At 50.8% G+C, this 25,281-nt stretch overlaps 1 protein-coding gene across 1 annotated transcript in view; it reads left to right on the forward strand.

The window, feature by feature from the left end:
- The first annotated feature begins 1,119 nt into the window (after positions 1 to 1,119).
- LOC125948360 (probable nuclear hormone receptor HR3) overlaps positions 1,120 to 25,281 on the forward strand; it is a 57,672-nt gene continuing 33,510 nt past the window's right edge. The window contains exon 1 of the mRNA XM_049674332.1: positions 1,120 to 1,243. Within this exon, the coding sequence (XP_049530289.1) occupies positions 1,120 to 1,243 (124 nt within the window). The remainder of the gene's footprint in view (positions 1,244 to 25,281) is intronic.

A 25,281-nucleotide genomic window follows, 5' to 3' on the forward strand; every position in this document is an offset into this window, starting at 1 on the left:
AAGCTTTTGCTTTTTGTGACGCCTGGAGGGAGGGAGTCGCGATCGTCGTCGTAGCAACCGTTGTCGATCGACGCTCACGAAAAAAAAAACGACTTTTGGTCAAAAACCGGCTTTTCAGCCGAAAACAGGGAGCTAACAGTGTATCACGGAGAGAGCAAGAGCAAGAGAGAGAGAAAGAGAGAGCAAGAGCTAGTGGACATAAAAAACTAAAAATAAATCTGCGTATCTAGCGAGAAGTGGTGAAGTGGCGAAGGCGAAACGAAATCATAAAAGCTGCCACCACCACCACCACCGATCCAACGACTGTTCCGATAGGACGACCGAAACAAAAAAGAGAAGAAAAAGAAACTGATACACACTCCCCGGTGCCCCATTGTGGAGAACCATTTGTTAGCTTTATCAGATAAAACAAACTGATAATAAATCAAAGGAACGCTTCCACGCAGCAGGTCGCTCTCTAAGTGAGGTAGACCTTTCTGTGTTAGGAGCTCGAGTCTCGCCGATTCCGGAAAAGTGCCTTCAGCGAGTGACAGCAACAGCAACCGAAGCAACAGCCGATGTGCAGCAGATAGCGGTGGTTGGATGCAGGTGGTTGCGGCGGTAGTGATATGAGGTGCAGCCCGGCCAATCCCGTGCAGAACACTCAAGATGGCGTTCGATGGTTCGCTACGGGAGTCGGGAAGCATTTGATGAACTGAGCATCCTGCGTCCACAACAACCCACCCCCTAGTACTACTACTACTTCTGCAAAGTCCCTGCGGCCAGTGGCTTATGAGTGTTTGTTTTGTTCGAAAGTTGTTGCCTTTGAGTTTTGCTTTTAATACCTTGCTCCGAGGTATCCGAGGTCGATCCGGTTTCGTGAGACGATAGGCCAGGGAGGTGGTAGCAGCTGCAGTGGGCAGTGAATTGATAAAAAGGAGAAAGAAAAAAAAAGTAATAACAATCAAAACCAGACGGAACGAAACTTCGGCGCTACCGCTACCGAAAAAGTACAAATCGCCTCCGGTGGCGAACGTGTGGCTGGAGCAAAACGCACGCACACACACACACACACACACAAGACTTGAGGTGACCTGAACCGTGTGTCTTCCGGTGGCGCACGGTCCTGCGGCGGGTCCGATGTTCACTTCGAGGATGTTTGAAATGTGGAGTAATGTTACGTCGAAGCTGGAAGCGCACATGCCCATGCAAACGAATGTGCAGGCGTCAACGGTGCAGAACTCCTCCAGTGGATCCATCAAAGGTAAGCCAGCGGCCGCGACGGGTCCCGTAATCTGCTCCGGACAATCCCCTTCACTCTATATTCATTTGAGCAGCACTTGGACGTCATAGAGCGCACTTCAACTATCTTTCCTTTGATTGCGACTTGGTTTTGAGGAATTTAATGCCGATTAACTAGCACTAAGTCGCACCAGGCAAGCGCCATCTCGTGGTGTTATAGTGTAACTACTGAATTCCTCTTGGAACGTTCCAGAAACGCTGAACTGCATCTTTCCGGAAGAACATTCCCAACCGGAGAAGCAATCATTAAGGGTTTTCCAACTACTGGTACACCAAGAACACAAACCCTTCGAGCGAGAATTCACTTTGAAAGCCTTCCCGGGACCAGTTTATTCCAAGAGTTAGTCCCCACCATCAAAAAATTCCTCCAACCATTTGATCATTAAAGGAAGAAGCGCTTAAGTGCGAGCGTGATTCGCCGACGCCGATTTCGAAATAATGAAATAATTGAAATCAAAAGTAGATAACGGACCACCAGACCGACTCGACCGACCCAACCGGCAGCAGACTGCGTCGAGCGTCGTCTCGTCAGCATGGCCGCGAGCAGGGCTTGGGAACTCGAAACTGGCCCGGGGGACTCGTTCTATGACTAAGAATTCGTTGCTTTCTCACAACCCAGCGCCACCTATAGACCAACCGGCGTGGAGGGACGCGTCGCTCTTTCAAGGCCTCTGCCGGCGGCTCTCCGTGTGCCTTCTGCCCTTCCTCCCGTGACTGACTTACTGACTGAGTTGGCGGCTGGCACAAAGTAACGGAGAGTACCGTTGTGTCTGCGCATAGCGGTCCGCGGTCCGCAGTCCGCGATCCGTGGTGCTATTAACAAATATGTTACACCTGAGAACTATCCGCGCCCGTTCGCCCGTTCGTTGTGCCTTTCCATTCCATTCCGTGGCTTCTCCATTCGGATTCTCCCTCATTCCGCCACATCCCTTGGCTCGGCTGATGAAGCTCCATCCCGGGTGCCTTTCGCTTCCATTCTTTTCTATTTCGTTCTCCATTTTAATCATTTTCTTCAACGTCATTCGCAGCGTCCCGTATCTGTGTGTGTGCGTGTGGCTCTCTGTCCGTGGCTGGCAGTGTGTGTATGTGTGTGTGTAGCGGTGTGTCTATTTCCATTAGCTTTTCCATTCTTTTCCACCAAATCAAGGGAGGAGAGGTAGCTCCGGGAGAAGAGATCTAGCAGACCCCTTTCTCCTCCCTCCCCCAGACCCGTCTCGTGCTGCTCATCGGCATCCCGGCCTTTGCTTGCTTGGATTGCTGGCCCATTCTAACCATTGCAAGAAGCGAAGCGAACGAGAAAAAGCAAGAAAAAAACCCGACGCTGGTGTTCGGGGGGTCCCCCTGTCCCCGGGTGTGGGGAGGGAACACGCGGCGGAATGTACCGTTCGTTTTCGCGGCTTCGGGTACGCGGCACCGTCGTGGCCACAGTTTTTCCGTTGTTTACCGACATTTTTACAGTTGGCTTTTCCGCTCCTACACTGCTCCGTGTGCTTCCGTGTCCGTGTGGTAGGCTCGGACGAGATGCTGCCTGGTCGGTGCTTTTTACACAAATTATTTTATTATCTTCCCCTTCTTTTGCATCCACACGGGCAGGAGGTTGGTTGGTTGGTTGATTGTTGCAGAAATATGGTGGTCGGTACGTTGGTGTCGAGTGTAGCAAAGTACCGACCATCATCACGGGCGAGTTTGTCGCTTAAAGAGCTTAAAGAGTGTGCTAGTGCCCGCATGCTGCTCGCGAATACACACCGAATGTCACCGAAGCTTATCACTTATCTCCCGGCCGGTACCGGTACCAAAGTTGATGATGCAATGATGAGTCCTTACCATCTAGTCCAGTGTGCGAGAACCGCTTTCTTTTAATGCGCAGTTAAGGGGGGGCTTCGGTATTTTATTTTAATTCTTCGTATTTACTTTTTACAATTTTTTATGAGCTTTAATCCTTTCAAGAATATTGTGTAAAATTTTGGGATTAATCGAAGCAAAACTGACAAAGATATTGATTTTTCAAAGTCGTTTTCAAAGTCGGTGCCCATCGTAGCATAAAAACTACTGGACCGATCGATTTGAAATTTTGAACACATAATCTGTACACTATTTGCCAGGTAGCCCCGTCAAGTTTTTGTTAAAATTGTTGATACTTTTTTTTTTTATAATTCTTTTAATTATGTAAAACTCGTTTTTTGAGGCAACATCGAAAAAAGTAACACTTTTTCAACTTTAAAAATCTGCCAAAAATCGAAAAATGAGAAATTCAACAAAAACTCAACGGGGCTACCTGGATAAACTTATAATCTAACAAAAGAATACCCATTTGTATGTTTCAGATGACCCAGCACGTAGCTACGATGGGCACCGCAAAAAGTACATTTTTGCAAAATTGCCTTTCTCGATTGGATGCCATGAACGTAGTTTTGATCAAATCTTCCCCAAAATAGAACCAAATGTTCTTGAAAAGTTGTAGTTTAACATGACATTCATTTGTAAAATTAAGTTGAATGGTTTCTTCATTAAAAACCGTCAAAAATAAGCCTTTTTTTAATCCGAAATAACCAAAGCCCCCCCTTAAAGCGTGACGACCAATTCACTTCTTAAAGGCACCCTGGAACCCAGAAGCTTCCCAGAGAAAGGTCACAAATTATGAGACTCTAATTATGGAACGTCGGTTCCTCCATTTTCTATTCTTTATTCTATCTTTCTATCAAATTCCCATTCCCGGCACCGGACAGGCCTCGGCCAGAACCGTCCGTGTCCGTTATCGTGTGCCTGCATGCCCTGCGGTTATCTTGTGCATCAACGGGCACATAATTATGTTGCCGAAGGGATTTGCTGCTGTTTTGTTTCGCTGCTTCAATCCCATCCCACACACAGCGTGTGAGCATCAGTAGCAGCAGCAGCAGCAGCAGCATGAAGCATGCAAATCCCATTCCACATCTCACCCATCGTGAGCCCATCACGAGCGCACTCACTCACTGGTCGAAGCTCACTAGACTATTACACAGTAGTAGTAGTAGTAGTAGTAGTAGGCCATGCGCGGGGAACGCAGAAGAGAGCATTTTCTCGGCTCGGTTTCCGCTTCTGCATTCCAATTCATGCATAATGCCGTCGGTTGCACGAGCCTTTTTTTAGCTCTGTGTGTGTGTGTGTGTGTGTGTGTATGTTTCCCTCCCTTTTCCCTTATTTCTCTCTGCCTTTCCTTTTACTTCCCCTGGGGGAGGTTGCTGGCGCATAGTAATCAACATAAAGGTCCGCACAGTCGATGTGCGGTGGTGTGGTCGTGACGCGCGTTTGCGACGCTAGAAGCTTCGCATGAGGTGTCAAAGCGCCATTACAATTCCACTTCAAACCCTTCTCCCTATCACCTCCTGGGCCGGTCGAAGGGGGTGTTGAGGTGAGGTGCAAGCAATGGGAGCCGCCACATTGGTATGGAAATATTCTTTACGGGAAAATATGAAAAGAACGACGCTCCCTGTACGGGGTTCCATTGGGTGCCGCCGGTGCTACCGATGCTAGTGAATGATGGGGAAGCCCCTATCAACAACAACAACAACGGGGGTGGCTGGTTGGCAACACATGCCGCACACAGAGGTACACATACACACACGAGAGGCACGTCAGCCATCCGCGTGCGCGACGCGACGCGACGCGACCACCGCGAATATAGGTCAGTCGGGGAAAAGTGCAAAGCACCCGCGCGAGCCCGCGAGCGCCATTCCGTTCCATTCCATTCCATTCCATGTGTAATCAAATGGCGTTTGTCGAGTGTTTTGTTTGGGTCTTTCCATTCCATTTTTTGGTCGCTGTTTTTTTTTCTTCCACCGGTTCTGCTGCTGCTGCTGCTGCTGCTGCTACTAGTGCTGCTGTAGTTCTGTTGGTTAGCGTTGCTGCTACTACCCTTCTGCTGCTTCTTCCCCATTTCCTCCGAATTTCCGAAACACCTCGTGATGGCCGATGATGGGTACCCGTGGCCGCTGCCACCAAATCCGATCGCGCTTCCGTTAGCAGAAAATAATAAGTTTGCCAATTGGCGACTTTTTGCTTTGTTGCTACCACCAACTACGATGAGGCGGAGAATGTGATGCGACGGAGGGAAGGACGGGGTTGATGAACCATTTTCTAGGGGTTGTATGTGTCCCCCTAGACCGATTGACGAAATCGAAATCGCCGCGGCCGCCGCCGCCGCCATCGAATAGATTCGCAATCGTAACGCAATCATCCGGCTAGCGGAATGGGTGTTTGTGTGCCGGTGTTTTTCTGGTATTTTTCTCTCTTTTGTTTTATTGAAACAGGTGCCGAGGCCCTCCCCGTTGTCACACACTCACACGTTGTACCAGTCGTTTCAAGCACTTCTCGCGTTTTGCGGATGTTGATTTGGGGCGAAAAGCGATTTTTTAGCTTTGCAGACACACACCGGATGGTTGTTTGCTGCATCGAAAGACAGCACCACATAATGTTTTTAAAAAATATATTTTTTCAATTTCCATCCTTAATGATAATTTGTAGTAAAAATAGAGAAACCATTTCGGGAACGAATAATAATCGGAAAAATTCCACGGACCACGACAGAAGATCCGCGATATTTTAAGGGAAAAAGGTATTCAAAAGCAAATCACGACGAAAATGAAAACAAAGAGTTCGCCAGCAACAGAGAAAAAAATTGTCACAAAACCCGGGGCCCTGAAGGAAGAACCGGAATTAATTGCTCTAGCCCTTGTGGCCTCTTCCTCTTTCCATTTCAAGCGGAGTTGTAAAGGAGGGTCCGCTTCCAAAAATTTCGCTTTGGCGGCGGCAATTAAAACTGGAAAAACTATTCTTTTCTCCTCCGCACAACACCCCCGTTACCGGGTTTTCCGGTTCCCTGTTTTGCTGCGGGATGCGCGATAGAAATTTGAATAAAACACGAATAACATTTTTAATGATTTACGGTTACCTCCGGGAAACCTGGTGGACTCCACCCCCTCCTCCCCTTTCCTAGGGGCCATAAAGATCAAACTGGCCCGTACCCGGCCCGGGTAGGCGGGTTCTGAACGCTGGATTTGCTGCACAGGACCCGCTAGCCCTTGCGTAGAATGCTGCTTTTGGGTCGATTCGGTCAATTGCAGGCCAAGGGTGGCGAAGAATTCTCCCCCCATTTTTTTTTTGTCTCTTAACCACTGGCCACCGTTTTTCTCGTGTTTGTTGATTGTCGTAAAGTTAGCGCCCGGGAGGTTCAAGTACTGGATTTACAATGGATTCGATCGATCGAGTCGGATTGAAACAGTATTCCATCCATTACTCGGCTAATGATCGTTGAACAAAGCACAACGCGCGCGCGTGTGTGTGTGTGTGTGTGCGCTACTACTGACAAATCGCCACCGTACATGGATGAAATATGTGTGTCACATGTCCTAAAGCGAGAGCATAAATTACCGAAACGAACCTAACGGCGTATCGAATCCGAGGTTCTATAGACTCCATATGACTCACGCCCTCCGGGAGGTAACCGGCCAGGGCCAGCGCGCACCGAGAACGCCGCAGCGGAGTCGCCACCGCAGCAGCCTAACTGATCGTTCTAGATCGAAAACAAGAGGGATGTGGACCGACGCGGAGGTCGAGAAATCAGTTTCGTAAAATTAGTCATTCGTTTCGGCATTAGGACCCCTCGGACAACTCCGGCTCCGACTCCGGCTCCGGTTCTGGCTACGGTCCGCCACCATTGGCCACTAATCACACCGCGGCACAGATTGCGGCAGCTGTTGCTGCTGCTGCTGACCGATCGGTCCCCGCGAGCAAGAACGCTGTGATCTTGCCTCAGAACGCGTCCGCGCGATCGAAGTCCAATCCCCGTTCACTATCTCTCGCGCGTTTATTGCGTTGTGGTGCCCCCCCAGGGTGGGGTGCGATCGAGAAGAAAGGAAGGGGTGAGGTGGACCGCCCTGTCACGAACTTCATTCCCAATAAGTTCAGTTCCAAAGTACACTAACGTCAGCGGTAACGTCGCGGGTCTCGGCCATCCACCAATGTCCGACCGGAGATTGAACCCTCAATCCTGCAAATCGCCCCGAACGGGGATAATGCTGTGATCAATTCCGTCCATAATGGCGTAAAAAGTACATTCTGCTTCTTCTTCTTCTCATTTGCATTTGATTGGCTGCAGTGCAGCCGAGAAGAAGACGAACCCAGACTCGGGGAAAGGGAACTCGGTGTCGAAAGCAGCGGTTGTGGCAATCCGTGACGTGGGCCCCCGGATCCCTGGACACACCAGTGACCGGACCTCATCCCCAATCCGCCGAGTGGTGGCTTGGGAATGTTACGTGGCACAAATTATGCTCTCCATTCTAATGGGATGTTCTTCGATGTTGCAAATGATAATTGGTGGAGTCACTGGCGGCGGATCCAGGTCCAGATCGCGTTGTCATTGCATAAAACGGCGGCCGCATGATTGCTGCTGTGCAGTAGCAATTGCAATCTCGATCGATCGATGATTGTTTATTCTTGTTTCAGGTTGATCTCTTTTGTTAATGATCTGAGCTAAGTGAACGAAGAGCGCTTGCACCATTTTCTAACGTCTGTTTCCTTTCCATTTTTTCCTGTTTCAATTGCAGGTATGCTTCAAGTCCTTTCTCTGCATTAAGTTCGTTTTGAGATGAAAATGAAGACGTCGTTTCGTAACATTAATCGTAAGTTAGTCCTCGATGTAACAATCTTCCAAAAGAATTATCGGCGATAAAAAAATAACAACGCAACTATCATATCTGGAAGAAACTTTTTCCAAAAACGAAGCTACAAATATTAAAGAACTCCAAACGAAAACCTCTCTAGAGTGGAACATCAACATTCAAACAGTTCTTAAGATTCAATCTCGCTCCTCATTCCCCCAAAAAAAGGGACGGGGAGCAAAACCAACTTCCCATCAAACGCATCAAACCTCCCCGCAAGGCTAGGCTCATCATTAAAATCATATTTCTCCCGAGCGCATCTTCAGATCGGCCTCGCCCTCGCCTTTCCGTCTCTTCCCGCGCGCTTGGGCGCACCAATCATTCAAACTCATTCAACAACAACCGCGCGCCACGATCCACGGCGTGGATGCGGTGCGTGGCCCAGAGGTGGCCACCGTGGTGGGGCCCCAAAACCGGCTCGATCCGGCATCGGCGCGTCGTCGTCGTCGATGAGCGTACATCATAAGTTATGTACAGTTACCTAACTGTTTTCCGCGTCTCGTTCCACACCCCGTTCGACTTCGCGATCGCGATCGGCGCGCTCTTTACGCATGCTCGCCTGCCTGCCTGCCTGCGTACCAGCCACTCGGTCCGCCGCTCGTTGTTACGTTGTGCTGCTGATGTCGTTGTTGCTGTTGCCCGCTGTTTGCTGCTCTCTCTCTCTCGATCGCGTCCTTCCTTTTTTACCTTTCCTTCGTCAAGCACTCTCTTTCTCTTTCTCTCTCTCCTGGGCTCTCATCAGCAGGCCGCTAGCGTCCGCAACATTTTATTAATTCCCTCCCAACCAACCTCCCAACTTCAATTTATGGTGGGCTGCGAGGGAAGCCAGCCAGCCACAGCCACAGCCACTCCGACAGTCAGTCAGTCACGCCAGCTTTACGCAGCTGAAAGCGACCGAGAGGAGGTACCCTTGGTCCATGGTATCTCCGTTGGGCCCCACTCTGGAAGCTCCAAACGGCCAGAAATGCCAGCTGGATCCGGGATGATCAGGCATCCGGGAATCATGGACCGTCATCGTCGCACTGTCTTGTTGTGGATATGTCTTTGCCTTGCAAAGTCTCTTTCATTCGCGATCACCGATCAGTTCCACCAGTATTCGCGCTTTTTGCGCCATTGTAAACAACCATTTACACCCCATGGCCATTCGGGGTGCCCTTTTGAGGAGCCTGCCTGCCTGCCTGCCTGCCAGCCAGCCATGCCAATGAATTACTGTTAGCTGTGATTTATTGGCCGCCGGTTTGGACGCGCACTCCCCGGCTTGGCCAGTGGCTCCCGATATGGAGATGCGTTTTCACGAGGACGCTTTGACGTTGGCGCTGGCGACGATTGGCGTAAATAACAATCAGCAGAACCATCAGATCAGATCACCATTTCTGTCCCAAAAAATATGTCCCATATATTTGTGGCTTTCCATGAACGGAACACGCTCTCCACAAATCTATTCCCCGCGAAGATTTCAATTCAATCAAAGCTTGATTGTCGCGCCATGGAAGTTTCTCGATAAATCAGAGGATCGCAGATCGTATTGGTGAGTGTGCGTGTGTGTAGCGGGCCATTTGCATACTCGGCTCGAGGTATTAATAAATCCATCACTCAAAACTCCTGAAGCTGAAGAAAGGAGAACACACAAGCAGTGAAGCAGATAGCGATCGAGTAATTCGATGGCTGGCAGCAGCAGCAGCAGCAGCAACAGAAGAAGCAAATAAAACAAACGAAATAATTGTCCCGAAAGGCACCCTTCCTCTGCGGTTTCCAATCGTGTCCGTGTTCGTTGTGTTGCTACTTTGCGTACGCACACACTTCGCCTTCGCCATCGCCTTCGCCACAGTCGGTAATTCCCGCAGAAAGAACCGGAATCGGCGAATGGAAGGTTTCCTGGACGGTGGCAGACAGCCAGAGACACGGCTGGAAGTGGCGTCGGTGGTGGTGGTGGCGGATTGGTGAGGTCTATCGCGCATCACGATTGGACCCCACCTCCTTCGCCCAGCCAGCCAGCGTTCGCGTTGACCTACTTCGAAGTTACCATCGCCACCATCGACTAGCGGTCGCCATCGCGCGAACGAACGAACGAACGAACGCGGGAAGCAAAAGCAAGCAAGCGCCAACGAGGAGGAGAGACCCTCTGGGCCCACCGGTGGTGCTTTTCGGGGAGTTAGTTACTCCACGCATTTCGCAGCGAACGCGAATTGATACCGTGCGGTGTGGGCGTTCATCGGTGACACCTGACTCACTCCAGGTGCCACAGAAATTCAGACCTCGCACACCTCGAGACGGGAGCGCAATCCTGGTGAAAGCTTACGCCCAACCAGCGCACACAAACGCACACCGCAACGTGTAGGTTGTGTTTTGCTGGGCGCAATGGCAGTTTGTCATATTTCGAACATTCGACATCGATCGACCTTAAAATCGAAAGTCACCTTCAGAAGGAGCGATTCTCTCGCGTTCACATAAAACTTTGCGCGCGACGTGCGGCCTCGCCCTGCAAAAACACACACGCGGCACGTGTAACAGCCCCTCGTTAACTCCACACCATCGCAATGAGGTGACAATGAGGGGGTTCACCACCCCAAAACCGGGGCTGCGCTGCGTAATTGGCGAAAAGTGTGTTTGGAATCTTCACCGCACCTTGCTACCGGAACCGGTTCCGCGACAAACAAAGCGCGTTGTGCGTTATCTAATTAGAACGGAAACCGTGACAGCTCACATCAATTGAAGTAAGGGCAGCCGAGTCGAGTATCGAGTTTGACCCAAAATGGGTTGATACCGGCTCTCGATGCGTATTTAATGCCAGTCGTTGGGTTGACGCTGACTAATCCTGTCACCGGTGCAGGTATATACCGTGCCATCTGCTCTCACTACCGATGATCCTCGTCTGCCATTACAAGCAGCGCAAGAAGTACTGCTGCAAAAAGACTTCGATCGAATACTAATTCCCCAGGATCAGATTAGATCCGGGGCACCGCGCCCTACGGCGATGTAATCAACACCGGCAACCGAGCGATGATTACAAAACCACACCTGGTACACTCTTACAAGAGCGACATCCGCCCCATCATGGCGCGAGACGCACGTTTTAAATTGAAATCTGCAATCTGATCACTCGGCCCCCCCCCCCCCCCTAAATGACCAAATCAAATACACTACTGCTGGCTAATCGTCGATCGTGGTGCATCGTGGTGGCTGCACCACAACGGATGCTTATGCAACGCGCGACCAGAGGGTGCAACAGAGGGCGCGATCACCAACGCACCCGACCCGATGATGATGATGACGGTGATGACGGTGATGGAGTTTATCGCTTGACAATTCGCTGCACGCACCGCAACACGGAGTGCGTGGCGCACTCTCGTGGTCTATTTATGCAAATTATGTCGCGATGTAATGTAATGCTTCCCTTCCTTCGAACACACGCACCTCACGCACCTCACGTGATTAGAGAGGAGGTTGGTGCCCAGCTGGATTGCTGGAGTTGCTGTCACGCAATTAATCAGCTTCGGTGGTTATCGGAGCTCGGAGTCGGAGGTGTTTGCATTACGCAAAGGCAATGCTGGCGCAGGATTCGACGATAAAAACCGGTCCTTCCACCCCGGCTAGAGGGTTGAAGTTCCGGCTCCTGCCTTCCTCACTAACCCATTGGCCCGCATTTGAGATATCCTCCCCAGTACACACACACACAGTCTCGGTACACGCTACACGCAAACCAGTTCCTTTCTCTCTCTGCCTCTGCCTCTCGACAACTGATGGTTGAAAGATCATTCGCGCGATCGATCGATCGTGGGATCGTGGCAGGAAGTGTGGGATATACACCGTTACTGTGCGGTGACCCACTTCTGTGCCTTCGCCGACGACGCCAACGACGACGACGCCGACAACGACTGTTACTTCCGCCAATGTGCTGTGCTGAGTGGAACGGGGGGGAAGTGCGCCGCCGGTCATTAGCGAGATTGCAAACGAAGAAACCTGCTGCTGCCACTTCCTTTCCTGCCATGAAGTGAAGAAGCTCGTCACTGTCTGCTCTGCTTTGTTCTTTGGACTCTCTGGAGAGTCCGCGGATGGTGAGGAAGTCATTAGACGCAAGAAGCATTAGCAGTACCTTCCTCTCTCGTTGCTTGCTTCTGCATCAACCACCACCTCACGGAGCACCTGTTTCAAGCGCGATCCTCTTGCGCTGATTGCTGCTGCTGCTGCTGCCTGGTGAAGACTTCGTCGCTTCGTCTTCCCAATTCTGCCGCTTCGGTAATCAATTTCATAACGGACCTCCAGCCGGACCATGCCAATTAACTTGGCTGCAACTTGTAATGTATAATGAATTGCGCCCCGTTTGGAGAGCCATTGTACGCCCGCCCGCCCGCCCGACTCGTGGCCGTGGTCCATTAGAATATCGAGACTTCGAAATGGCAAGTGAAGCGCTTCGTGGCACCGGGTTGTTTTTTGGCACGGAATGGAAGCAATCATTATGCGCTTCTGGTGCACCAAAACGAACGTTTCTTCCTTTGGATCTTCGAAGGGTTCTTCGGTGGCGTTGCATCACGCGGTTGGCATGCTATGCTGCAGGATGGTAATGACTATTGACTCAGAAGAACAGAGAGCGCTTTCGGTTGGATAAACTACAAATGGACGGACAGTCAGCAGGACTGTGTCTGATTAGAAATGGGCCAGATATTCCTCGAAGAATATCAAAAGGAATTGGTTCTATGCTTGGCTTCTGTAGCCTGTCTCATGACGCTGCATTTAATTGTAAATCAGGTTGCAGTTGCCTGTTAATATGTTAAAAAGTAAAGTAAAAAGTTGTAAAAAAATGTTAAAAGCAGCTAAACAGTTAATTGAAATCTATCATCCGTTGTCCATTTATCGTCTTAACACCGATAACTAATTGAAGAACGTAATCTGAGAATTTTAGAAGATTGTAGTCATAAATTATGCAATCGATGGAGACAATCAAAACAAATTATGTTGACGTGCGAGAAATCTGTTTTTGATGATACTATCTACTAAGCATTTTACTATCAGAACACTTCTCATAGACGCAAGTAATATACCAACTAAAATAAGCACATCGCACATAAAATCACATAAAATCAAGCACATCGTAAATCGATCCAAAAAAATCTGTCTACGGACCCATCTAAGGATTATTTCCACAGATGATACTAGTTCGTACAACATAAACTCGAATAATTTGAGATCCTACTGTTACTTATCCTGTTAGCTATCCAGATTTGGTGCCAAAGATTGTTGAGAAGCATAGAACTTTGCTCAAAAGGGAATGAAGTGATTATTGATATTTGGATAAAAACTGAACCGATTTAATGTTCGATTCTTCTTCTCAAACGAACGTTACCTCAACACAGACACGACTTCTCTCCTCTCTCAAGAGAGAACCCCGCACAGAAACTGAAAAAGGATCCGATTGTCTTACGTAAGGCACTGTTTAGGTGCCCTTCAACCTCCAATAGTCCGTGGCACGGCACGGCCCGGCACGGCATGGCACGGCGTGTTGATTGGCGTGCCGAGCGGCCATAGATCGTCTGGCCGCGAGCGAGCGGGTCTTCCTTGGCCAGTTCACCAGAAGCAGAATGAATTATGAATAGAAAAGCATCGTTTTCCAACCCCCAAAGCAAGCCTCGCGAGAGCCGTCGCGCGTCACAATGCAGCCATTAAGCTCCGATCCGATAATGATCTTGCATTGGCAGCGGCAATTTGGCCTTCCCCGCGCGAACGGAACGGAACGGAACAGGGGGCTCGTTGGTTGGTTGGTTGGCCCTTCAATCATTGCCTTTTCGATGCTGGAGAGACAATGCTTTGGGAGGTAACTCCCGGGGGGGGTGAAGGGGCCCCCTTTTACTCTCCCGTATCGTCCGGTGCGATCTTCAGCCCTAGCTGGCGGCACTAAGAACCAACGAGCCCGTCAGCCAGCATCAATCCTCTTCTGTGGTTGCGCAAAAAGCGTTCTCGAGATGATGATGATGATGGTACCGAGGGTGGTGTCCCTTTCCCATCCCATCCCATTCCATCATCGCGATGGTTCCCTTCTTCGGACCATGTCACACGGCGTGTCGATCGGTTTCAGTTCGATTCGATCATCTGACGCAACCTTCTTCTTCTTCTCGGTTGACACCCAACCCTCCTCTCCGGCCCGGGGGGCATTGATTGGTAGGGCTCATCGCGTGCCAGTGGGCTCGCGTGTGACCGGATGGACCCGGCAAAATCCATCCAAGACCATCACCCGGTGCCCCGGAGGCGTTCCCCTTTCATTCTCTTCGCGAACCCCCGACGATCGCCAAGGGGTGGGGGGGGGGGGGATGATCTTGCGAAACGCGCGCAGAAGGGCGTTCCGGAGGAGGTTGTTGAGATAATGTTTTCGATCCCCTTCTAAACTTTTCTGCTCTATCACGGGAGTCATTTTTTTGGAGCAGATACTCCACCGGAGGATGATGATGATCACTTCCTAACGTCTATTCTTCCATCAGCAGTGAGTGCATCCGCCGTGTTCCGTCTCCGGAGCAGATCCGGTGCACTGGCACTCCGCACCGGGGCGCACCAATCACCAAAAGCCACCACCAACACCCCATCCATCCGTCCGCCCGTCCGCCCGTCTGCCCGTCCTTGGTTGCGTCTATTCAACTTTGTTCCACTTTCGTTTCGCGCAAATCGCGTTCTTCTCTCTTTGCGTGCACCGTCTACCATCTATGTGTGTGTCTATGTGTGTGTGTGTGTGTGTGTATGCATGGGTGTGAGTGAACCGGTCCTCTCTCTATTGCTTCCAGCTAGCGCTATAGTGCTACCACACTAGCTTCCTTCCTGCACCTTCTCGCCGGTTTGCAATTGCAGTACACCCCGTCCAAATGACGCTGATGACGCCTCGGAGTGCTCTTCGGCGGGGGCTCTGCACACACACACACACACACACACACGCTCTATTTCGCTCTTTTTTGCACTCTTTTTTTCTCTCTCACACACACACACACACACTCTTTGAGGGCTGTCACGAGTGTAGTGTAGGTAAAACTATGTTAGTGGTACCGGTTTGACAGCTACCAGTCCCGCCCGGCGGTCTCTACTACTACTAGATGGGTCTCGCAGCTCAGTCTCTTCTCTTCGCAACGTACATATATGCAACTATGGGAGATGGCATCGGCAGCATTTATTGGCAGCCTACTACCACCACCAGTGGTAGCGGTCCGTGTCGATGCCATCCTTCCCGGATGGAGATGGCGGATCTTAGCGGCGTTTAAAGCTGGAGGTGCTACGTTACTCAATAATGGGAATGCGCCGCACTGGAGCTCCATTCTGCAAGAACATGTGGTCAGCAAAGAAAAGAAAAAAAGAAAAAGACGTCGCAGAAGAAACACTTCTTCGTGTTATTCGTGATCAAAGTCACCGAAGACCGAGTTACAGTACGACCACCGTATGACCACCGTTCGGCCATGATCGGTCCGACACGTCACGTGAGATGACACTTAGTGACGTCAGTGACACCGGGTTGGACGCGCTGCTATTTATTTTTCTTTACGATCGATGAAATTCAAGCTTTTAAGTCGGTCGGTCCCCACGTGTACCAAGGTCACGTGACATTATAAATGCTAAATGCAAGCGGGTTGTTTACTGAGCAGTGAGCACTTGTAGCCGCGAACTAACCTTACTTTGCGCCAGTTGACTGTTTGGGAGTGAGATTTGTGTCGCGAGAGAAGTGTCCTTGCGCCCGCGGGGGGCGCAATTCTCATTGAATATGCTTGTGGCGATGTGGCTTACTATGATTGCCAATGTACAATGTGTTTGTGTCTATTTCATTTGGGCTTTTTGGGCGAGATTTGTAGGTCCGTCCATACATTATTATTTTCCCTTTCTCCAGATCCAAGCCACCCATGGCCATTACGCGAACTCCGACGCCAAAAAGGAGACATTGTGCGAAAGCCCACGCGATCTGGTCTGTGGCTCCCTTAGCGGCCTTAGCCCCTTAGGTGTGTGTGCGTCGCGTCTAATCTCCGTCAGAGATCCGCCAAATTTATGACCTCGTTAATCATGTCCGTACAAACCAAACCCTAAACAGATAGACACACACACACACACACACACACACACACACACACACACATACACATTAGTCGTTAACAACAAACCGCCGGTTTCGGGCTAACAACCAAAAAAAACCAGAATACTGGCCACCGACACCGACACCTCGGGGACAAACTTTTATTTTTGTTTTTGTTTTTTTTTCGTGTTACGCCATTTTGCCAAAAACGGTACTGGACCTACAGCAGAAGGTGGAGACGGAGAGTGGGGAACGCTTTCGCTTTCGCGCCATCGCGTCCACGCTGGAGTGAAGTCACCACCACAACCGGCACAAAGCCATTTGCCTACCAACAACCAGCCAACAAGCTGTCGATGCTTTCACATTTGCTGGTTCCTTCCCTTCCCTTCGCCCCGCCAGAAAGCGACATACCATTAAAAGACATGACTCCAAGCCTCCAAACTGCTCCCACTGTGCCACGATGTCATCCGCAAAAAAGAGTGTCTCGCGCTTACAGATCACTCTCCTTTCTTCATCGACTCCTCGACTCCGACAAATTACAAATCCCTCCCTTGTTGTTAGTGTTGACAATAAAATAAGTTTTCTGCGGTTCGGTAGACGTGTTTGTATGCGAGGCGGAGAAACGCAAGAGTAAGGGTGAGGGTGGCCAACCGATGTCCAAAATTAAAATCACGTCAATCAAGCTTAACGGTTCGCGCTATTCGTTCGACTACATTCCGGGGCGGTTTGGTTTGGTTTGCTAGTAGCATTTATATATTTATATGTTTTGCACTCCCCCCGAAGAGATCCGCGAGACGCATGCTGTGGGCTTCGCCGGTGGCCGACCGGCCGGCCGGCCGGGCCATCTGGTCACAGATGGTCAATTTATCTTGTCAATCGATGCCACGGTCGACCCACGGCTCGCAACTCAATTCGCTCTGGTCCTCTGGTGTGGCCGGAGTTTGGTCAAGACGAAACAAATACCCACTACACGTTCAAACGAACACCTTTTGGATGCAAAGCACTTGAAGGCAAAGCACTGTTGTAAAGCTCCGAAAAGGGACGATGATCTCGGTCTCGATTTCTCGCGATCGATTTCCAAAGTCCAAGCGAAAAAGTGCTAAACACACTCTGCAGACACTGTCACCGCAAGACCCTTGCAGACATTGCGGTTTTGTAAATTTGAAATCCAACCGACGACAGCGACGATCGTCTCATTAGCATTCCGGATTATGTTCTGTGTGAATTGGTGGCTGGTGCAGAGGTTGTCGTGTATGCAAAATGCAAACAGCAGTAGCAGCAGTAGCTGTAGCAGCAGCAGCAATAAATGGACATTCATTACAAGGATGATTACCAGCGGCCAGGCGTCTCCACCAGCACCACCCATGTGACCGCCTCAGCGTCTAGAACATCCGTCAACACGTCAACAAAACCACCCATCAACCTTCGCAGATAAGCGCTGTCTGACTAGCAGACTAGGCGTCGAGAGAGAGAGAGAGAGAGAGAGAGAGCTAGAGAGAGAAATCCCATAAGAAGGTGCCTTCAAGACATCAAGGTCCACCAGGTCCATGGTACGACACGCCACATGCGGTCCTAATGGCGTCGTACGTACCGGGTACCAACGCGATCGTTGACAGCACCGCAACCCCCCTCCTAACCACCACGATCCACGCTGGGGTCAGCAGCTAGATTGCCAACTTTCGACATTAGCCAGCCCACGACACATACCACGTTCCTACCATGACCATGCCCACACACACACACACACACCTCGAGAAGCCCTGCGTTCTCACCAAATCAAGGCCAACGCAGCTTAATTAAGCTGCATGCAGCGCCGGAGTCGAAGTCGGAGCCGGTACCGTTGCAAAAATGCATCCAATGCATCCACACCTTCTCCTCCGTCTTGCCGCTGGTGTTGGTGGCCCCCAAACACAACGCGCGGCGACGCAAAAAAGAGGCTCTCTCTCTCGCTGGGTCTCAGCAATGGCCACTGTCTGAACTGGATGTCACCTGACGACGCGCGCGAGCGATGTGCACGAGAAGTGGTTGTGGCGAGAGGTAATTGTGGCGAGTATTTTTTATGTTTTTTTAGAAAATAATCAAAGAACCCATTGGCCAGCGAGATGAGGTGAAGGCGATGGGGCGATGAAGTTGTGATTAGATGGACGCCAACAGAACCAACAGAGAGTCGGTGGTGGTCGTGATGATGATGGTGAGTTGAATCGAATAGCAAGCTACGAACCCCTTATTGGCCATATTGGCAGCCGTGGGTCGGATTGGTGCGGTGCTAATCGAATTCAAAGACAGGGCCGCGTACCCGGCCGGCGTACAACGATCGCACAACCGATCGTCGCTCGAGCGTCGTCGTCGTCGTCCTCGATGGTCACCAAACACGACGGTGCCCCGGCGTCCTCCTCGCCCCTCGGACAAGTCAGCCAAACCACACAAGGCTCGATCTTATTCCGTTTTGCTGCGCTCAGTGTGTGTGTGTGTGTGTTGACGAGTGTTTTTTGCCGAACTCCTCACCCTCCTCGAATCGCTCTCTTCCCCTCTCTCTCACTAGTTGGTTTAGTTGGTAGTTGGTGGTTTCTTGCGCAACACGCAACCTTGGCGCACCGCTTGGCAGGCACGAGAGGGTTTTGGACTTAAGTTATGCTCAAGCGGTAGCGAGCGCTACCTGATCCGCGGTACGACCACCGTACGCTGTTTGTTAGTTTGTGGATGGTCACGCTGCCAAAGGGAAAACCCCCCCGGACTGGCTGGCCAATGGTTTGAATCACACCTTGACCAACGGTGGCCAGTGCTGCTGGTTACTACTACTTTTAAGGCAACCAACGAGGCAATTTGCGCGAAAACACTATGCTCAATGCGTCGCTCTCGCCGTCATCGTCATCGTCAGTTTCGAGGAATCAAATCCAAAAGGGAACGACGACGACGACGACGGATTCCACAAGAAATCTTTCACGGTTCCCCCCGGCTCCCCGGACAAATGTGTTTCCGGCCGGCGAATTATGCTCGGCAAAGGCGATAGAGTTATTGATTTTTGATTCGTTATGACATTGCTAGTGCTAGTGGTGGTGCTGGTGGTGGTCGCTTTGCCATTCTGTCTGCCTGACTGCCGGACTGCCAGCTCGATCATGCTCCGTAACGATGATGCTCGGTGAGGGGGGACGGCCAATGATTAATGATCTCGCCGGCACTGCTGCTGCTGCTTCAAGCACAATGCTTCACGATTGTGCAGCGGTAGGAGTGTGCATTGCCATTATTACAATGTACATTGTAGCACCGGTAGCACTTAGCACACCGGCACCACTGCTAATGCTGTTGTCAATGGTGTGTCCAAGTGAGTTCAAAATATTTTAATTATGTTTGCCATTCGCGAATGTGCGCCCCATTGTGTGTGTGTGTGTGTGTGTGTGTGTTGCGCGCTGCTGTGGTGTCTTTTGTCACAGGTTGCTTTTAGCATATCAGCATGCATGCAGCGCCGTTGATAGAGCCGCGCATCCGTTCGGGAGTCCCAGCGCTTTGTAGGAAGCAAAGGAAATCCTAGTGACCAGTGCGGACTCCGGAAAGAGGGAGTCGTCAGTCTGTGTCGAGTGACCAGTGGGGCCAGTTACTTCCTCGCTGGCACTGGCATAACCACAACCAGCGGCTCTGACCAGCCAGTCAGTCAGTCAGTCAGTCACAAGCAACCGACGCCACATCGTTCGTTGGCGCCAAGATTGTAAATGAAGCCATTGGTGGTGCGCGTGCCTAGCCCGCAGTCCGTTTCCTTTTTTTTCCTTCATTTCGATTCACTTCGTTTTTAATTGGCTTTTGTAACATGTGTTATATCATCATCATCATCATCATCATCATCATCATCATCACCAGCAGCAGTGAGGCATTCGAGCCTCATTCCACCCTTTCTATGAGTAGCATATGTTTATGATGTGGTTTGATTTGTGGCGAAGCATAAAGAGCGTGAGCACGTTGATTCGGTTGTTAGCATATCGGATGCTCCGAAAAAGGTTGCTGAAGAGGACCTTTATGTCGGATCATGTGTCTGCTCAAGGTTACCGCGGTTGATGAGTGTCGTCGTCGGCCTGAATATCTGATTCGCGAATGCAAACCACTCCATGGATTTCGCACTCCGAGGTACCATCTACTAAATCACTGTTTCCAACCCCCTCTCCCCTCGTGAGAGGGAGTGATGCAACAACTGGCAGGAGGGCTCCAAACAGCATCCGAGCATCCGACAAACGGGAAAGGTCGCCCGTTCGGCCAACAGAGATATCAATTCCAGGAATTCATCCATTTCCCATTCACTTCACTCACCGCCGTACGGGCGTCACGGGGCCACGGGGCATCCAAATTCATCGATTCGGAATTGGACTGTCAGCTTTTTGACGTTTTACGTTTACGGATACCCCTTCTCTCTCTTCGTACCGGACGTCTACGACGTCGTCAACGACAGGATTCCATTACTGCTGCTGCTGCTGCTGCCAAACCGGGCATGATGGAGCATTTACGTGAAGCATTTCAGCATTTTGCGATCTTTGCGACAACGTCCAGCGACTGTTGTTTGCTCAACAACGGGGGATTTATATGAAATCACACAGCGCAAAAAGTGCTGTATGCTGCCATAAATCAACAATTATAAATGTCGCTCTCTCCCTCTCTTTCGCTCTCTCACGCACTCCCGGGACGCCCTTCTCATATGCAGATGAACTGGCGGCCGACGAACACCATGTTTTCGTCTCGAATGTTTTTTTTTTCTTTCCATAAAAGACGTCCTTCATAGCAGTTGCAGCAGCATTGTTTGCACGCACGATGCTGCTGCTGCTGCTGCTGTTAATGTTGTGATTCGCTTGGAGCACGCACGCCCCATTCGCGTCAGTCAGCGCACAAGTGCATCGCTGCATCCTATGCAGCAGGCCGCGAATGCGCATTGTTGCGAATGACTTTCGATTAGCGATCGCGACGCGACGTGCGCCTCCATGTTTTTGTTTTTTGTTTTTTGAGAATTAATTCCCGATACAATGACAGCATAAGCCCCCCGTTGATTAAAAGAAAAACCTCCCGAAGAAGAAACGGCAGCAGCAGCAGCAGCAGCATACGTCATCGTCATCAGAGAGGCCGAGAACCTCGCGCGCTTAGTAGGCTGCTGTTATGCTAAGTGAACACGCACACACCAGCGCTGATCGATCGCGACCGTCCTCTTCGGTGTCGTTGTCGTCGTCGTCGGTTGCTGAGAATGACGTGAGCTTCGGGAACGCGAAGATGCACGCCGCCTCCGCCTCGCCTCTCATCCCTTTTCCCGACGACGACGACGACGACGACGACGACGACGTGCTCCACCGACAACGTTCAGAAGTGGGTCAGCGTCGAGTTGGGTCAATGCACTTAGCGTGCGAACGAACTGAGCGCGAACGGGCGTTCTCTTCTCTCTCGCGTTCGCGACGCCGCTCGGTGGCGGCCACCCTGCGCTCCCGTTCCTCGCCTTATTCTCCGACCCATTCTCGTTCTAACGTAATTTGTTCTCTCCCGCTCTCTCTCTCTCTGTTTTTTACTCGGGCATGTAAACGAACGGCCTGCTGCTGCTGCTGCTACTAAGCTTCCGTTAAAGTATGCTCTTTAAAGAGGCTTGCTTCGATCGGCTTGAGGCACCGCGTTGGCGATGGTTTTTTTCGGATTTAAAAATTTACTGTTCTAAAATGGAAACATTATTTAGCGAACGAAAAGAAAAACGGGGGTTTCACATAATGAGCAAAAAAGATGGAAGCTCCATCCAATTCTCTGAAGCAACCATAATCCATCGGATCATCCTAATGAGCTGCTGCTGCTCCTCGAGAGGTCCCAACCCCCGAAATTGATGGTCGCGTGAGCAATCAAACCGCGATGATCACGGCCATCGTCGTCATCGTCGTCGTGATCGGTTGGCAGCATCATACGGAATCGGAGACATCCGGAGCCCATCATCGGCCACTAACGATTTTGGCTCCGTCGTCGAGAGTTCCGTCGAATGTTGGTGCCACTACCGTTGTTGCTGCTGCTACTGTTGCTGTGGGAACCGAGCAGATTTACGCACAAATCTCAGTCGCGGCGAAGACGAAACCCGGGGCGAAAAAGAAGAAGAAAAAAATGCGTCTCTCGCGAACGCCGTTACGCAAACGAAGCATTTGAAGCAAAACGGTTGTGTCAAGAGACGAGACGAGACGAGAGACGCTTCTTCGTGGCATTTCCCCCCTGTCCGGGCTTGCCGGGTCCGGGTTCTTGTCATGTCCCGCGCGAGTATCGTGACGATCATGCTCAGCATCATCATGCTCGTGATCATATGATCAGTGCGCGTGCAATGAGCAAATTTTCGACCACGATTCTTCTCACCGTCGAGCAAATTTTCGTGTGTGCGTACAATAAAACACTGTATTACATTTCTGCACCAACCCTCAAGTGCGTTAGACGACTCACGAGCCAACCACCGGATCGGATGTGGCGGCCTCTACCGCGAGGCAAAAGCCCTCGCAGACACACACACAAAACAGAGGGTCGATGGCGACATAATCGAACGTGCAGCGGGATCTGCAGCTAATGTGCCAGCAGATTCACCAACGGCCCGTTTCGGAGTGAAGAAGGGGCCAAGTATCAATTTCTACTAATTATCCTATTCCTCTCTAGGGCCTTCTCTAGGCCTTCTAGCTACTACTAGATACATGCTACTAGTCGCTGCTGCTGCTGCTGCTGCTGCTGGTGGTAGTAGTAGTGGTAGCCCCACCATTGCGTAACCACTAAACGACGCACCCGAAGCACCGGGCACCGGGCGTCGGTTTCTAAAGCTCCTCACCGCTTGCTCACGTTCTTGCCGGTGGCTTGCAAAAAGACAGCAAAGGGGAGGGGGCAGTGAGGGGTTGAAATTACCCTCGCCTACCTGCAGCCAAGTGGCCAGCACGAGGGAAGTGGAGGCAGCACTTTAGAACCGCAGCCAGCTGATAGCTACTGCTGCTGCTGCTGCTGCTGACGGGGCCATTTTGTTGCGGAGTTGTTTCTTTTTTTGCGATTTTGCACCCCTGACGGTGAAGACGATGCTTGGTGGCCGATGTTGAAGAGTCTGCTGTCTGCTTCAACCACGACACGATCGTTGGAAGTGGCAGGGTTGGGGGGCACACACGCACACCTTGAACTAGAAAAGTGTCAATGTACCTTCCCTCACCCCCGGTGTACGCAGTATCTCTCCTCTTCTCTCCCTCTCTCTTTTCCGCTGGTTAGTGTCTGTTGACTTGAGCTGTTGAGACTGCATGTTGCACATAGTGGCTGGCTGGCTGGTTGGCTGGCGGTGCATCGATAGATCGCTTTCGGTGAGTCCTTGACAAGAACTAGAACCCCTGCTACTGCTGCGTTAGTGTGACCGATAGTGGCCTCCCTTCACCTCCGGCCCTCCGTTCTCACCCCTTTTAATGGCTTTTTAAGCGGTTTCTTGATAAAAGTTGTCGCGTCATGTCGCGCCGCCGAGTGCCAAAGATAAAGCAACCGGGGCCAGAAAACCGGACCGCCGCGAAACCGAACAGATGGCCGCGGACTGTGGTACAAGAATTGGGCGGCGGAAGGGGGAGTGGTGCGCATAAATTATATTCCTTCACCGAGGGCCAGGGACAGGGCAGGCCCGTTAGTTGAGACAGCCACAGACAATGGCCAAAGCGGCCAAAGTTAAGTATTGAACCGGATAAGATATTCACTTTGGAACATCAATCATCGACCGACAGGTCCAGCAAGGTCCCGCGTGCAAGCGTGCAGCGAACCGCGATTTATGCTACCCTGGGTGCAACATTGTTCTAAATGCACCTTATGAAGGGAGGGGATGGTGTTGGCATTTTCGTGTCCATTTGTCACGGTTCACTTGAAAGGGGAGAGAGTTGAGGTGAAATCACAATATTTTCCCTCTTGTTTTTTCGCTTTGTTCTACCGCTTGACCCTGAATTGGGCGCCGGTTTTTGTCCGGTGATGTCCAAGCCAATGCACGCCGTGTGCAAGGTTAGTCGCAAGCGATCAATCGGTTGATTTAACGGAGGACGGCCAGACTACTTTCTGTGTGGTTCTAATGATTTCGAGGCCACCGCACTCGAGGCGAGGTTTCACTTTCGAAAGCTAGAAGAGACGCTGATCGCTGATTGGAATGATACATACATTGTGCTTTTTTGAGGTCTCTCTTGCCGACGGAAAGACCTCCTTCAATAGAACACATCCGCCGTTTTCAAAGGTTCTTGCGCACGGTTGCCCTACGGTCCATGTTCTGCCAAGCGGTTAATGATCTTTCGGCCCCAAAAAGCAAGCAAAGGACGGTGTCCGTAAAGCCTCCTTAAGGCTTTTAATTAGCCGTTGGCCGTTGCAATGAGGCGAGATGATTTATAAGCCACTTGAGGTGTAATATTTATTACTTTCGAAAGCCCTCGCGTTCTTAGCATCAATGAATACCGTTAACCCACTTTCTCACGTGGTTTGCTGCTCCTTCGAGGGGTCGCCAGGCTTCTGAATTCCCTTGCAGTGGACGGACCCCCCCGCCCGAAAATCCGGCCATTTTCACGTGACTCCCTCGTTTTTGGTGGAACGTCACTTTGTCACGCGAATGTCCGGAAGTGATTCAAACAGAGAAAGAGAGAGAGAGAGAGAGAGAGAGAGCGTGCGAGTGACGTCTGTGCAGCAGACTAAGGGACATTAGGTGCAGTAGCAGCAGTAGCACCGAATACGCGAGATTTCGTAATCAACAGCAACATGATTGGGTTCCCGTTGTTTGGGACCCTTAAATTACACCTTACACTCTGTGTCCTAAGGGGGAGGGGGTTCGGACCCCCGAAAAAAACAACCCTTCGAGAAAGTGAAAGTCAAGAGTCCTACTAGAGACGAACATAAATTCATAAAAACAGCACTCGACGCACGGAAAAGGATGGAAAAGGAAATCCAACCAAAACCAACAACACACTCTCAACCGATTTGAGGTTTTTGGGGAAACATACGCAACGCGGGCGCGCGACACACGTGGCACGCACATTGCGTGTGCGCCTGTCAGTCTGATCGTGCCGTCAGTGGTGTCACCGACAAGCCGCTGCTGCTGCTGCTGCCTCTCGGATTTTCAGGGACGTTATCTAAATTAAATCATTTGAATTCGGACGACCCTTCTCCGGTGGCGAAGCTGCTTCCCGGGTGCTCGTTAAGCCCCGAAAGGGAAGGAAGGGAGCGGAGGAGAGCCTTTTGGTTGGGGATTGGAGATTCGGAGTTGTTCGGAAGCCAACACCGGACGATTAATTGCGGACGATATTTCTC

Source organism: Anopheles darlingi, chromosome 2 (genome assembly GCF_943734745.1).
Source record: "Anopheles darlingi chromosome 2, idAnoDarlMG_H_01, whole genome shotgun sequence".
Classification (NCBI taxonomy): Eukaryota; Metazoa; Arthropoda; class Insecta; order Diptera; family Culicidae; genus Anopheles; species Anopheles darlingi.